The 14,933-nt window shown below is 37.6% G+C and overlaps 1 protein-coding gene across 1 annotated transcript in view; it reads left to right on the forward strand.

The window, feature by feature from the left end:
• Ctf4 (Chromosome transmission fidelity 4) overlaps window positions 1–14,933 on the forward strand; it is a 454,523-nt gene that overhangs the window by 253,808 nt on the left and 185,782 nt on the right. The window contains exon 13 of the mRNA XM_090376337.1: window positions 3,497–3,681. Coding sequence (XP_090232463.1) covers window positions 3,497–3,681 — 185 coding nt within the window. The remainder of the gene's footprint in view (window positions 1–3,496; window positions 3,682–14,933) is intronic.

Consider the following 14,933-nt stretch of genomic DNA (forward strand, 5'->3'; position numbering starts at 1 on the left):
CAGGGGCCTCTTAAATGAATCATAAGGAAGGCACCTGGGGTGGATGGGATCTATCCAGTTATAGTAAAGGAGGCAGCAAAGGAAGTAAGCAAACCCTTAGACATAATTATGAGAGCATCCTTGAACTCGGGAATTCCCCACACACTGGAGATGTTCAAATGTATCCCCAGTTCACAAAGGGTGGTCAAAGTGTGACATTAGTAATTACAGACCTGTTAGTTTAACTTCTCTTCCAGGAAAAATAATGGAGTAACTGGTTAAAGAAGCATTGCAGGATCATCTAGAAAAGACTGCAGTAATAATTCAGACACAGCATTGGTTTGTTATGGGCAAGTTTTGTTAAGTTTGATTGGATACTACGATGCGGTTACAAAGGAACTGGATGCAAAAATAATTTTGATATCATACATTGCCACTCCCCGTCTTATGTAAGGGTTGCATTCTGCAGAACTCGACGTAAGTCGAATTTTACATAATTTGGAATTTACTTCAAGGCTTATGCAGCATTTATTACTATGTGCACCGATTTTGATTGATGCAAGAAAGAAATGACCGACGAACATGTAAATAGAATTATTTATTAAATTTTTTTTTATCATGGGCAAGAAAAATTTCAGAAGTGTACAAAATTTTTACTTTAACATTGTGGAAACCAGCACAATGCTTGAACCTATTAAACCACCTATTGTTTGCCCCGAACTCGGCTTTGGGTTCACCATACTTATCCTCTAATATCTTCATAAATACTTTTTGCTTTTGCTTGAATGGCCCCTTAGACTCAGGGTCACTTGCTTTTGAATCTGATTTTCCATCTATATTATTAATAGCTTTTACACCTTGGATATATCCTTGTTTTGTGATCACTTTTGATTTTAAATGTGTTGAAGAACACTGTTTTGTGATTACTTAAATGAATTCTGTTTTGTAATTACTGTTGATCCTTTAACATGTTCTTTTATATCCCCACTGTCCTTTAAAATAATATTCAGTGTTTAAGCAGCAAGACCTAATTCTCATGCAATAGATGACAAACTTTGTCCTGCTTTTTACTTAATCATTTTCATCTTCATTTCTAAATAATCAATTTGTTTCGTTTCCTAGCACTGCCACCTCATGCACTTTCCATTGGTTGCTTTGTACACATTTGCTTATAATACCTAGGTAATATTTTCCTAATGAATTGTGTAATGAATTTGTTAATGTTTACGTGATAGAAACAAACGGACTTCAGTTTAGTAATCGGTAAACATACATAAGTAACTGCCATATACTTTTACTCAAACCTCAGATACATTGTAAACCACTGTTATAGTACATAATGAATCAACATTAATTTTCACTTTCAGAATGTGTATGTATTCATGATGGATTATTTGCTGTTTAACATTAAAACTGAAGAAATAATAAAATAAAATGTGTGTTCTGTGCCTCTTGGATTGTGAGTGCAAAGGAGATGCCTTCTTTGAATACATAGTGGAGATTAATCCTGGATGCACTATTATGTAACAGAAAGTAAATGCACACAAGTTCAGAGTGGTACCAGCTCATTCAAAGAAAGTACATATGCAAACATCAGCCAGGAAAGTGACTCACTGTCTGTAATCATAAGAGTTATTCTGAGAATGGCTCAGAAACATGTCATAGATAATATACTATGATTTGTTTTTGAACCAATTAAAGCCAGCAGTTTGAAAGAAACATGGTTTGCTGTCCTCAGGTGTATGCCTGCATCATGATAACACCCATCTTCACACTGCCAGTTGTATAGTGAATCAGATATAGAGATGAAGTGTGAAGTATTACCCCATCTTCCATATTCACTAGACTTAGCTATATGTGATTTTAACCTTTTTTAGTCACAAAGCTGTGCTGAGCGGATGTAACTCCTTGTCAAGGTAATGGAAACTACACTGATTTTTATTTTTCTATTTTTATTTGCCTTGGTAAATAAAAACTATCACATTAGTGCTCCTGAAGACACACCACACCATACTGTCATTCCCAGCAATCAGGATCACCTTTGTTTGTAGTACGTAGCATTCTGTGACATGTATGATATACATATAGCTTGTTTCAGAATCTGGTATACACTTTCATTGCTGCCATGTTCTTTCTGATTAATGCAATTATTGGTTTCTGTGGCAACTCTTTGTACTGCAACTGCAATATGTTTCCCAGCTGTTGATTTTGAAGGTTTTTAAATGCTAAGCTACAAAACAATACTATCAGCCTCAAAAGTTCATTCATTTTGAAAACTCATATCCCCCCCCGTCTTTGAACAACTTGTTTTTATACTCCAAGGGTCAAATGAGCTTGTGTTACAGGTGTTGATTACATGAGTAGTAGTCTTATATAGCAGTCATTGCTTCATAGAATAATGCTGAACTAAATATCTTTCATCTCTGAATTATTTAATTTGTATTTTTCTTTATGAAAGTCAGCATATGAATTTTTTGAGACACTGTAATATCTATTCTGTGTTGTATTCCTGTCATGTGTTGCGGTTGGTTTTTATTCATTGTTTATACAATCTTTTTTGGTTCTGTAATCATTGTTTACTCAATAATAGATTGCATTTCGTATCTAAATAATGCAGCTCATGATATGAAATAAAATGGCATTTTTTTTTTCATTTTGCCTGGAAACTTGTTTTTGTATATTTTGCTATTAGTTCTTGTTGTGATTTAAAGCCTGTACATTATTATTAGCCATGTGGCGCAAGGAAGCCTTAGGCTTATAGAGGGGATCATTAATTTGATCCCCTCTATTTGTCGTTCATAATCCATTAACTTTGCATTTGCTGGGCATTTTATGAGGAAAGAATAGTATGTTACGTTGTTTTTAATCAAAAACATTTTAAGTTATTTACATAAAGCATCAGTTGCACCCCACAGCTGAATTTCTCAACAGTTAAAAAATTCAAATACAAGTTAATTAAAAACAAAATAGCCAGGCTGTTTGCACAAGAAGTTAGAGCAGGCTGTTCCTTAAGAAAGTGGTTATAATTGCAGGAAAGAGAAGGGGAATAGAAGAGTATTGACTGGAGGACTGATCCTCTGAGCTCTGTTCATTGAGTAAAGAAAGAAGACTGCTGAAGTCTTCTTTCTTTACTCAAATTTTAGGTAAAGGTTATGGGCACTGTACATCAGCCTAGTAGTGATCTTGTCAATCTGAAAGTCTCGGTTTTTATACAATTGGTGGTTTATTAGGTTGAAATTTTGAAGGCATTATTACTTCAATCCACAGACTCTTTAATCTGGATAGCAAATCTTGTATTTCCCTTAGAGTTTTGTGGATTAGGGTTTATTTATTTATTTTATTATTTTTTTTTTTGTGATTAGTGTAAATTTTAGATAAGGTATCTATAATAAAGGTTACTTATTCTTTTCATTTTATTTCTTTTTAAATCAAAAGAATGAGTTTGATTAAGCATATGATATATCTGTATGTATGAAGCAGAAGAGTACATTAATTTTGAATATTGCTGTCTTTTTAGGTATGGAATACAATAGGTATAGTACGAAATTACAACACTGATGATGAAAATTCAATTGATGTGGAATTTCATGACACAAGTCTTCATCATGCAATTCATATTAATAATATTTTAAATCATACAATGGCTTCTCTTTCTTCTGAAGCTGTATTGTTGGCATGCGAAAGGACAGATGACAACCCAAGGTTTGCTAAACTTTTATTAAAATATTATATATTTATACTACTTGGCTATTTTATTATAACCATGGAGGTATGGGTTATAATGCAATAATCTGTATATGTGAATTGTAGGGGTTTCATGATGTGTGACATGTGCAGGAAAATCCTGTAAGGCCACATGAGGTAACTAATGCCTAGATTAGCTCACTGGTACAGGGTGACTGTCACTAATCCAGCCACGTTTGTCCTGTGGTGTGCCAGATTAGCAAATTTGCTGGATCATCAGTGGTTATTTTAGCACATACAGTTTACCCAACAGCTAACCACCTCCTCCTACCTTTAACACGTTGACTTCCAAGTTAATTTAAGAAAAAAATTCCCCAGGGACCAAAAAAATATTTTAGCAAATAATTTGATTAGTAATTCTAAAATAAATATTGTAATGTATCAGTGTTGTCGTTTTTTTCACTTAAAATATTTAAAAAAAGTCTTTATTTTATGTCGCATATATGTGACGCTATTACGTCATACATATGAAGGTCGTTTGTGATTAGTTTATTGCACGAGCGACGAGCGCTGCAATAAAACTAATTGCGATAACATAAACTCTCAAACGTCACAATAAGTTTGTCAGTATTATTAGAGATTTTGTGATAACAAGTTCGTTAGTGTGCTGTATTATCCATCATATTGTGTTGTGTTTTACCACAAGTTTGCACAAGTGTTTTAAAAAAAAAAAAAAAAAAAAATCTAAAAAGGAATGGCTAAAATAAAATTATTAAAATAAGAGGAACTGAGAGAAATTGCTGGAATTTACAATTAAACAGAGTTACACTTCTCACAGACATATGGCTGTCGAGTTTTTTCAGAAGTTCAACTTTATCTATTATGGACAATGTACGGTGTTTGCACTTTGCACCACGAGAGGCACTTCCTTTATGTAGGGTTAATAGGAACCATTGTTGGGTCTAAATTGGAGCAGGTTATAATAACGATAAATGCAGAGAAACAAGTGGGAATGGCTTGCCAGTGTTAACGAGTTCGCGCCAACAGCTGATGCTGCAACCAACACTACCAAAACAGTAGTGGCAGCTCAGTGCGCCAACCCAGGAAATTTGAAATTACGTTTGTGGAAATTATGTCCGAATTAGCGGTGGAACCGGATTACCGGTGGGCGGATTAGTGATAGTCGACCTGTAATAGGAAATTGACAAGATCTTATGGATTTTTGCGATGTGCAGTTGTCAGTTTCACTTTTAGCAGTTGCTACAGTAGAGAAGATGATTGCACTTGTGAAATGTTCAAAACATGTTGTGGAGAAGAAAAATGCATGGGATACATATAAAGTAACAGGTGACACGGAAGCACATGATAGATATAAGCTGGTCTGTAACCAAGTCGCAAAGGAGGTTAGGCAGGCAAAGGCAGATTACAAGAAATATTTGGCATTGATGTCGATGGTTCAACTGTTGATGATCCTGCTCAGGTAGCTAACAAACGAAACATGAGTATTTTGCATCTACGTTCACATATGAGGAGTTATTCAGGGTGGGGAATGCCAGAGGTGAATTAAACTCTGGCAGTGAGCTAGATGGTTTTGTAATAACTGAGAGCAGAGTGGAGGAGAAATTGTTTCAGATAAACATAAGAAGGACACCTGGGGTGGATGGGATCTGTACAGTTATATTAAAGGAGGCAGCAAAAGAAGTAAGCGAACCCTTAGCCATAATTATGAGAGCTTCCTTGGACTCGGGGAGGTTCTCATAGACTGGAGATTTACAAGTGTGACCCAATTCACAAAGGAGGATCAAAGGGCGACACAAGTAATTACATACCTGTTAGTTTAACTTCTGTTCCAGGTAAATTAATGGAGGCACTGGTTAAAGAAGCACTGTAGGATCATCATGACAAGACTTCGGTTATAGCTCGGACACAGCATGGGTTTGTTAAGGGGAAGTCTTTTCTGACCAATTTGATTGGATACTATGATGTGGTCACAAAGGAACTGGATGCAAAGGAAAATTTTGATATCATATATTTGGATCTTAGAAAGGCTTTTGATACTGTTACACATGGAAGACTGCTGCACAAATTGGAGCAGTGTGGCACTGGGGGCAAATTGTTGCTATGGATAAAGGGATGGTTGAGTGGGAGAAGGCAGAGTGGTAATCAGTGGACACTCTCTTCGTGGACTAATGTTATTAGTGGAGTCCCCCTGGGTTCAGTGTTGGGTCCAGTGTTGTTTTTTGTATTTATTAATGATATTGATGATCATATATCAGGCTGAATGTCCAAGTTTGCAGACGATATGAGGGTCGGCAGTTTTGTTAACGACACTAATGACAGTACAGTAAACCCCCACTATTCGCGTGGTTTACGGGGGCATTCCTAAGAAATGCCATGAACACTGAAAACGCGAATACTGAGTTATGGCTCCCATACTAATAAAAGGTTTCCATTCCAAAATATGAAATATATAAGATAAAGTAGAGTAAAATTTTATCTATGTATGTATTATATGTACCTTCATAATATGACTACGTAGATAGACAGTACATAGTGAAATATACAAGCATAAGGCATCGAAATGAAAATAAGAAACAATTTAATATTAAATGTAATATTTATTAGAAATTTCAAACAAATCTTTCAAACCAGTGCCTTCGTTAGTGTTGATAAAGGTGTTTTGCCTTTTCACGAATGATGAGTGAACTTAACGGAATTTTATTTTGAGTTCAGTTTTCTATCCACAGATTTAAAGCCTTTTCCATTTTTTCTAATTTAACATCACGAGTTACAGAGCAAATTTTTGAAGCAATTAATGCGTTTTCACAGACCCTACAGCGGATTTTTTCTTCTGATTTCTTGATTGATCGTACCATTGACTCACAGATTTTATAATTTTTTGCCACAGACGAGACACTTTCACCATTATAAATTTTGTCTAATAACTCAATTTTACTTGTTAATGTCATCACCTTCTTTGATCTTTTCACAATTCCCTTGTTATTCATAGCCATATTTTTGTAGGGGTTAGAAAAGAACTTGTCCACAATAAAGTCACTTTCTTTTACCGTTAACACACTCGAAAAAGTCTATTATACTAACACTGCAAAACGGTAGATTTTTCACTTTTGTAAGCACATCAATTTATAAATTGATAAATTTATTCAATTTATAAGTATATAAATTAAAAACCATGAAACCTTCCATGACAAGTGCATATAACACATACTGAACAGGGATTAGCGGGAAACATCCATGCTCGCGATTTATCACCCCCTCTCCCCCCACCCATGGAGTGCTGTTTTGACCGTGAAAGATGATTTTGGCTGTGCCCATGTTTTTTTATGGCGGAAAATGTTCACAGCACTTTAAAATTCACATTTTTTTAGGTTTCATTTTAATTAAATTAGCGACCACAAATAGCGGGAGATTACTGTAGACTGCTGCAACAGGATCTAGAAAAATTGAGCAGATAGGCTGAGAGGTGGCAGCTGAAGTTTGACAAATGTAAAGTACTGCATATGGGAAGCAGTAACCCCAGAGTAAGGTATCAACTATGTGGTACTACACTGGCAGTGGTAGAGAATGAAAAGGAACTGGAGGGTAATTGTGCAGTCAGATACGAAGTTTTTTGAGCAGTACAGATTGTCTGCAAGCGCAGCTCATGGTGTCTTGTCAATGATACACAGGAATTTTTCTAGCAGGGATAAGGAGATAATTATCCCATTGTATAAGGCAATGGTCAGGCCACACCTTGAGTACTGTATTCAGGCCTCATTTTAAGAAGGATGTAGAGCTGCTGGAACGAGTACAGAGAAGGGCAACAAGATTTATGAATGGAACAAAGGGTTGCTCTTACGAAGAAAGGCTTAAGTTTTGCAAATTGCAGTGTCTGGAGACTAGACACCTGCGACTTGATCTGATTGAGGTGTATAAAGCCCTTGAACAGTTTGCGCATGCTCAGTGCTGAAGGGATTCTTCCTCTTGCTCAGAATAATTGCCTGAGAGGGCATAAATTCAAATTGAAGAAAAACAATTGTAGGATAGATGTACGGACATTTGCCTTTAGCCAGCGTGTGGTTGATTGCTGGAACAAACATCCATCTGTCGTTGTAGAAGTTGATAGCTTAAACCGATTCAAGGCAGAACTAGACAAACACTTGGAGCAAGTGGATGGGTGAAATGAGAATGTGGTTATTTTTTGGCTGATGTTGTATAAGCTTGCTTTCTTGATCACATGTCTTTTCTAATGCTAACTAATTTTACTTAAAATTTTAATGAATTTTTTTGAAAAAGCCTGGAAAATGTTTGTGAGCAGATGTAACTGTGGCTGAAAATTTAAGGTGACTCTGTGAAGCGCTTGACATCTGGATTTTCAAATGGAAATGCCATCCTCTATGATGTTATAGTGGCTTTGTCACTTGTTTAGAGGAGTTTTAGGCAGTTCCAGTTATGGCAATACACTAGAGATTGGATTTTATAAAGCCTCTTCAGTCAGGGCTGTTTTAACTAATCTCAAACAAAGGTAATAGGGGTTCCCCACCTATGAATTATTCTGTGCTTTTGAGCCTGCATAACATGCAAATTTACCTGTGAACATACACTTCTACAGATATAATATACACTGGTGCAATCTGGCATGAGTTGCTCATATACCTGAAAAAATGTATAATTTTTGCCAAATGATGGGACAATTAACCTCTTTATTTATTGTTGGAACATCATGTGGCATCTTGCAAAGAATGCATGACAGGGGTTGGAAACCTTCACAGAAGCCACTTATCTCAAACAACATCTGGATATACTCCTTTTATTGGTTTTAGTGGAAGAATGCAAAGAACAGATGGAGGAGGATTGGAGCAAGTCATGTGGGTCTAATGAGTCCTGATTTCTCTTTTTCAGCACGAATGGAAGGGTGCGTGCATGCAGAAAACACATGAGGCACTGGAATTATGCTTTTGTGTGTGGATAATTGGCCACAGGCTGCTGGAGAAAGTGTGGGTTGCATACATTTGGTCTCCTGATCTTGTGGGGCATTGTGTGGATGCCAGAGCATATCTGAATATCATTTTAGACCAGGTACACTCAGTAGTGTTGCATGTTTAACCCTATGAGGACTGGTACTTTTGAGATGATGATACAACCATCTGCCATGCCAAATGTGTGAAAGAGTAGTTTGTGTAACATGAGGAGCACTTCAGGGATCTGGTATGACCAGCCCACCCACTCTCAGATTTTAGTCCCATTGAGTATCTGTGAGACGAATAGAAGAAGGTTCTCGTTCTCTTTCTACATCACTCCTGGAATTGAGGAGAGTTTGTTACACATGAATGGTCCAATATTCCTATCACTTTTCAACACCTTATTAACTCAATGGCATGTCATGTTAGAGAAGTGTTTCTCCAACATGCAAGTAGTTCATGGTCCTAATAAAGTGGGTGGGCAGTATTTAATCTTATACAAAATTGCAGATAAAAATGATGAGCTATATATTGTCTGATTCTATTCTATTTTCTGCATTAAATTGAAGAAGTGTTATACCAATTCACAAAAGAGCAGTACATAAAGCAGTTATGAAATTGCACACACACACACACTGGCAAAAAAAAAAACAAAAAAAAAAAACAACCTTTGTATTAAGGCAGTTACAGACAGAAGAAATTCAAATACTGCAGTGCGTCAAAAATCTGAACATCAATAATTCAAAATGTCAATAATCCGAACAAGCTAGCATTTATTTTTTAATGCTGGTGCAATGATATATTTGAAGTGCCTCCGTAGCCAGGTGGGCAGGAGCAGCAGCGCGTAGCACACGCTTCTTGATTAGACCGGGGTTCGAGCCCGTGACCACCAAATACGGAGGATGCAGAAAGGTCAGGGAATGACCACCACATATCCCCGGGCAATATGGCCCTAGTTGCTAATGCTCCTAAAAACCAAATAACAACAACAAGCAAACCATGAAATATTTACAGTAAGTGCTGGTTATTCTGATCACATTTGCAAATTGAATTTTGTTTCTATTAAACAGCAATTCTAATAAGCAAAAGTTGGATGAATGTTATCCACAGGCTATAAAAATGAAGATGTAAAGCACAGATTTACACTTTTATTATCTTACCAATTAACAAAATTAAATATGTGAAAATCAGAAGAATATCATCCACAGGTTATACAAAATAAAAATAAATTTATGCTTATGTACATAGCTTAATTAATATACATACAGTACTAACCAAACATAAGACTTTGTAATCTAATATTTCTGTTCACGGACTTTTTTTTTTTTTTTTTTTTTTTGTTGTAAAATCTAAAATAGTAAAAAAAGGTAAGTGGAAATCAATAACAAAAAATGTGGCACACAGAAATTGCAACTAAGAACTAAGATGATACGTGCAAGTTAGATATGGAGTAGATATGGTTAGATGTGGTGCCCCGCAATTCGACAGTTGGATTTTGCGGGCCGGCACAAACGCTACATGATATTGCACGATAGAATTCTTTACTGGACTACGTAGCTGCATTTAATGTTACTAAATAGCACTAAATAATGACAGTTGCTTCATACATTTTAACCAATGGTATTAAAGAGCGGGAGTAACATTTAAACCAATGATAGATAAAGTGGGAATAGATTCTACAATCGTTCAGCTCCGTTAGCCGCCCTCAAAGATAGCTGCAGGTATGCCGTCAGTTCTTCCTCAGTTATGAGACAACATTATCTCGTTAATAATCGTAGTCTGAGTTCATGTTTGCTCGAGTTGTTTGTGCTAATTTATAATTCTGCATTTCTCATAAAGTAAAAAATTTTGTGCTTTGGCAGTTATTTATTTTTTTAGTGAAATTTGATAATGGGTCCAAAGAGAAGTGAACAGCAGAAGAATTCAGGAAAGAAACACACTTGGTTGAGCATAGAAAAGAAGAAAGAAATTATAGATAAAGTGCAGAAAGGTAGAACAATTACAGATGTAGCTCAAGAGTATGGCATCCCTAGGTCAACCGTGGAAACTTTTTGGCAACAAAGAAAGAAGATTATAGGTGCTAGGGAAAATTTCTGACAGAAACAGATCTCTAATTAATGAAGAAATGGAAAAGCTGCTTCTTACCTGGATTATAGAAAGACAGATCCAGTAACTCAGGCAATGATCTGTGAGAAGGCTAGGTTAATTTTTGAAGAATTGCAGAAGAAAATTCCAGGACGTATCTCAGATCAAACTGATGAATTCAAGGCAAGTTGTGGGTGGTTTCACAGATTTACAGGTAGAACAGGTATCCATAGTGTTCTCACACATGGGGAAGCAGCTATTGCAGATAAAAAGGCTGCAGAAGAGTTTGTGAAAAAATTTGAAGATTTAATCGTGAATCTTCAAATAGGTCTCTGAGGTTGGGAAAATTCATATTCACAATGATTACACTCGCACACCAACCGTTAAATTAAAATTTTAATAAATAAAACTGAGATATAAAATATACTGTGAAATAATCTATTTACAATAATTATAGTACAAATAAAAGCGTTAAAAGTATTAAAATAAAATAAATAAAACAATGAGACTAAAAGCTTTAAAATCTTAAAATACCGGATACCGTAGCTTTCAGAGGCATCCGCCTCCTTTCTCAGCAGTGCATTTCTATTGTGCAACACATCCTTAAGTAGTAGCAGGCTCACGGCACTCAGCACGTGGTTCCATGGGCAACCTGGGCTGTATTCCCCTCATGCGTACTAGAAGCGGAAATGGCTCAGCAGCGTGTCAGATGGAACCGATTATCTCGTCCGAGGACCACCGCCTCAAGGAAGGGATGTGTACGAATTCCCCTGTCTCTATTGATGGAATTATTATTGGAAGAAAAAATTCATAAACTCTCAAGCCAATTGCGGTCCAAGAACCTATGAGCATGGTCGACGATGACAGCCTCCTCTGGGGAGGTCTGATGATGCTTCTCCCAAAAATGCTCAGCCACAGGAGACTTCCCATAATCCGCGGTCTTTATAGCATTCATGTGTTCCCCCCAGATGATCTTTAAACCTATGCCTCGTTTCACCAACATAACACTCCCCACAATCCGGGCACTTAATCTCATAAACGACCCCACTACTAGCATCTTTTGCTATGGGGTCTTTAACCTTAGACACCACTGTGTGCAACCTCCATCCCGGAAGCTGCACACAGTGTGCCTGGCATTCACGTAATACTCGTGCTATACGTTCAGTAAGGCCCGGATAGTAGGGAATGTATGCAGTGGTAATTGGTGTGAACGGCCCACTTCGATTGGACTCCCCACCTCTAATGTATTTGTCCATGACCCTCTGGGGTTAGCCGCATTTCCTGAGGTCCGTTGCGACTCAACTAATTTCCTTTTCTCTATTCTCAGTGGTACTGCAGTGGGACCCAACCCTATCCAATAATGCTTTAGCGACACTGTTCTTATGCTGACTGGATTGTGCCGAACTATAGTGAGTGTATTGGCTCCGGCACATAGGCTTTCTGTACACTCTTGTTTTTAGCCTAGGGCCTTCTCTATAAACCAATACATCAAGGAACGGGAGGGTACCAGCTGCTTCCACCTCCGAGGTGATCTGAATGAACGGGGAGAAGCTATTAAGCAGACTAAGTACTTCATCTTCTCTCCCCCTCTCTGAATAATGGTAAACGTGTCATTGACATACCTTTTCCATTTACGTATGGGGAACTCCAACACATCAAAAATCCTAGTTTTCAGTTCCTCCATGGCTAAGTTAGCTACAATGGCGCTAATGGGGGAACCTATAGCTGCACCATGAACCTGCTTATACATAACATCCTGAAAAACCAAAGTGGTGCTAGAAAGGCTCTACACCACTGCAAATATCATCAACACTTAAAAGAGACCTGTTACTAGGGTATCATCTTTCTCTAGAGCCATTCTTACACATCATACCCCATATTCAATGGGAATACATGTAAACAGGGACACTACATCAAAAGATATCATAATCTCCTCCCTTCTATAATCTGTTCTTTTACAAAACTCAGAGTCCTTACTGTCCTTAATAATAAAGATGAAACGTCCAACTTTTTTTTTTTTTTTTTTTAATGAAAACCCCAAACACGAAAGGTATCAAAACCTATAGTACTTAGTACCGTGCATGGGTTGAAGGAGAAGTATGGGGGGAGGGGGATGCCGGAAACTTTGCCCTAGAGACCAAGCATGGGTTTCACCACTTCAAGCCTCCAATAAGCAAAGTGGTGGTATTTCACCGGTTGATATAGGGACAATCAGCCTGGCTAAGAATCTGGACAAGGCATGGGTTGGACTACCTATAAAAGATACTATTTTAGCAATAAATCAGCCCATACACCAACCATAAGAATAAGTATTTTACTGTAACTAAAATATCTACAAATTAAAATAAAATAAATATTTACAAAAACTGCTATTATATTAAATTAAATTATGTACACGTGAAAAACATTAAAACTGTGATAAAATCCTTGCGATAAAATACACTAAAATAAACTGGATTAAAAGCGATAAAAACGATAAAATCTCCGGAGCTTTCGGAAGTATCAGCTTCCTTCCTCAACAAAACTTCCTGCAGCACATCCATATATAACAGGCTCACGGTACTTATACATGTGGTGCAGTCGGCGCATGGTCTGAACTGGAAGCGGAAACAGCTCGGGAACATGTCAAGCAAAACCGTTCATCCGTACTTAGGATGATAGTTTCAAACAGAGGATGCATATGCATACCTCTGTCCCTATTCATAATATTGTGGTCGGATGAACAGATTCGTAGGCTCTTACGGTTCCAGAACCCATGCGCTCGATCCACAATAACCGCATCCTCTGGGGAGATTTGATGCTGCTTCTCCTAAAAATGTTCGGCCACAGCAGTCTTATTGTAATCAGCGGTTTTTATAGCATTTGCATGCTCCCCCAGACGATCCTTGAGCTGTCATTTTGTCTCGCCCACATAACATTCTCCACAATCCGGGCATTTTATCCTGTATACTACTCCACTACTCAGGTCCTTTGCTATTGGGTCTTTTACCTGAGACAACACTGTGTGCAACCTCTGCCCGGGAAGCTGCACACAGCGTGTTTTATAATCCCGCAAAACTCTAGCAAGATGCTCAGTAAGGCCTGGATAGTAAGAAATGTATGCAGTAGCCACAGGAACAAACGGTTCCTAACGGTTGGACTCTATTCCTCTACTAAACCTGTCTATGATCCTCTGGGGGTATCCGCATTTTCTAAGATCTGCTGTGACTTGTCTAATTTCACATTCTTTGTCCTCAGAGGTAGTGCAGTGTGACCCTGCTCTATCTAGTAGAGCTTTCACTACACTATTCTTATGCTGCCCAGCTTGTGCTGAACTATAATGGGTGTACTGGCCTCTGCCGTTATTTTGAGCCAGGTAAAGAAAGTATCTCCGAATCTTAACTTTAGTCAAAGAAAAGCCTTGAATGAACTGAGAAGAGACGATGGAATTGTGGTTTTACCTGCGGACAAGGGCAGATCGACGGTTGTCCTAAACAAAGAAGACTATCACAAAAAAGCAATGGACCTTTTACAGAACAATAATACATATAAAGTTACTCAGAGAAACCCGTTGGTTGGCCTAGAGCGGCGCATTAATGAACTGGTACGGGCTTGGTTAAAGGCAGAGAAGATTTCCAGGGAGACCTTTTGGTTCTTACATGCTACTGGATATGAACTCCCTAGGTTTTATGGACTTCCAAAAACTCATAAGACAGAAGTCCCACTCCGACCTATTGTATCATTTATAGGAAGCCCCACATAGAGTGGGCCAGTAAATCAGAGAGTCTTATAATGGGGGATTTTAATTTCCCAGATATTGACTGGAATTTGTGGGTTGGTCACTCGCACACTAGCAAGGCTTTTGTGAATTTATTGGATGATTGTTTTCTACATCAGCATGTTCGTGAGGCAACAAGAGGGAGCAATACTCTTGATCTGATTATCAGTAGTGATTCTTCATGCATTAAGAATCTGCAGATAAATGAACCACTAGGTGGCAGTGATCACAGTGTGTTGAAGTGGGATTTACTCAAGGAGGTAACTACCATCAGAGGTAAAGGGAAGGGTTTTTGTTTTCGTAAAGGCGACTATGATGGTCTGAGACAGTATTTAAATTCTATACAGTGGGACCAACTGATGATGTTACCAACAGCAAACTCAAAATGGGAAGCATTCAAGGAACTAATCTTGGAGGCTACCAGGCTTTACATACCAACTAAGAAATATTGTTCAAGGTTTAGGCCT

Source organism: Mastigoproctus giganteus, chromosome 6 (assembly GCF_048544385.1).
Source record: "Mastigoproctus giganteus isolate SK-2022 chromosome 6, ASM4854438v1, whole genome shotgun sequence".
Taxonomy (NCBI): domain Eukaryota; kingdom Metazoa; phylum Arthropoda; class Arachnida; order Uropygi; family Thelyphonidae; genus Mastigoproctus; species Mastigoproctus giganteus.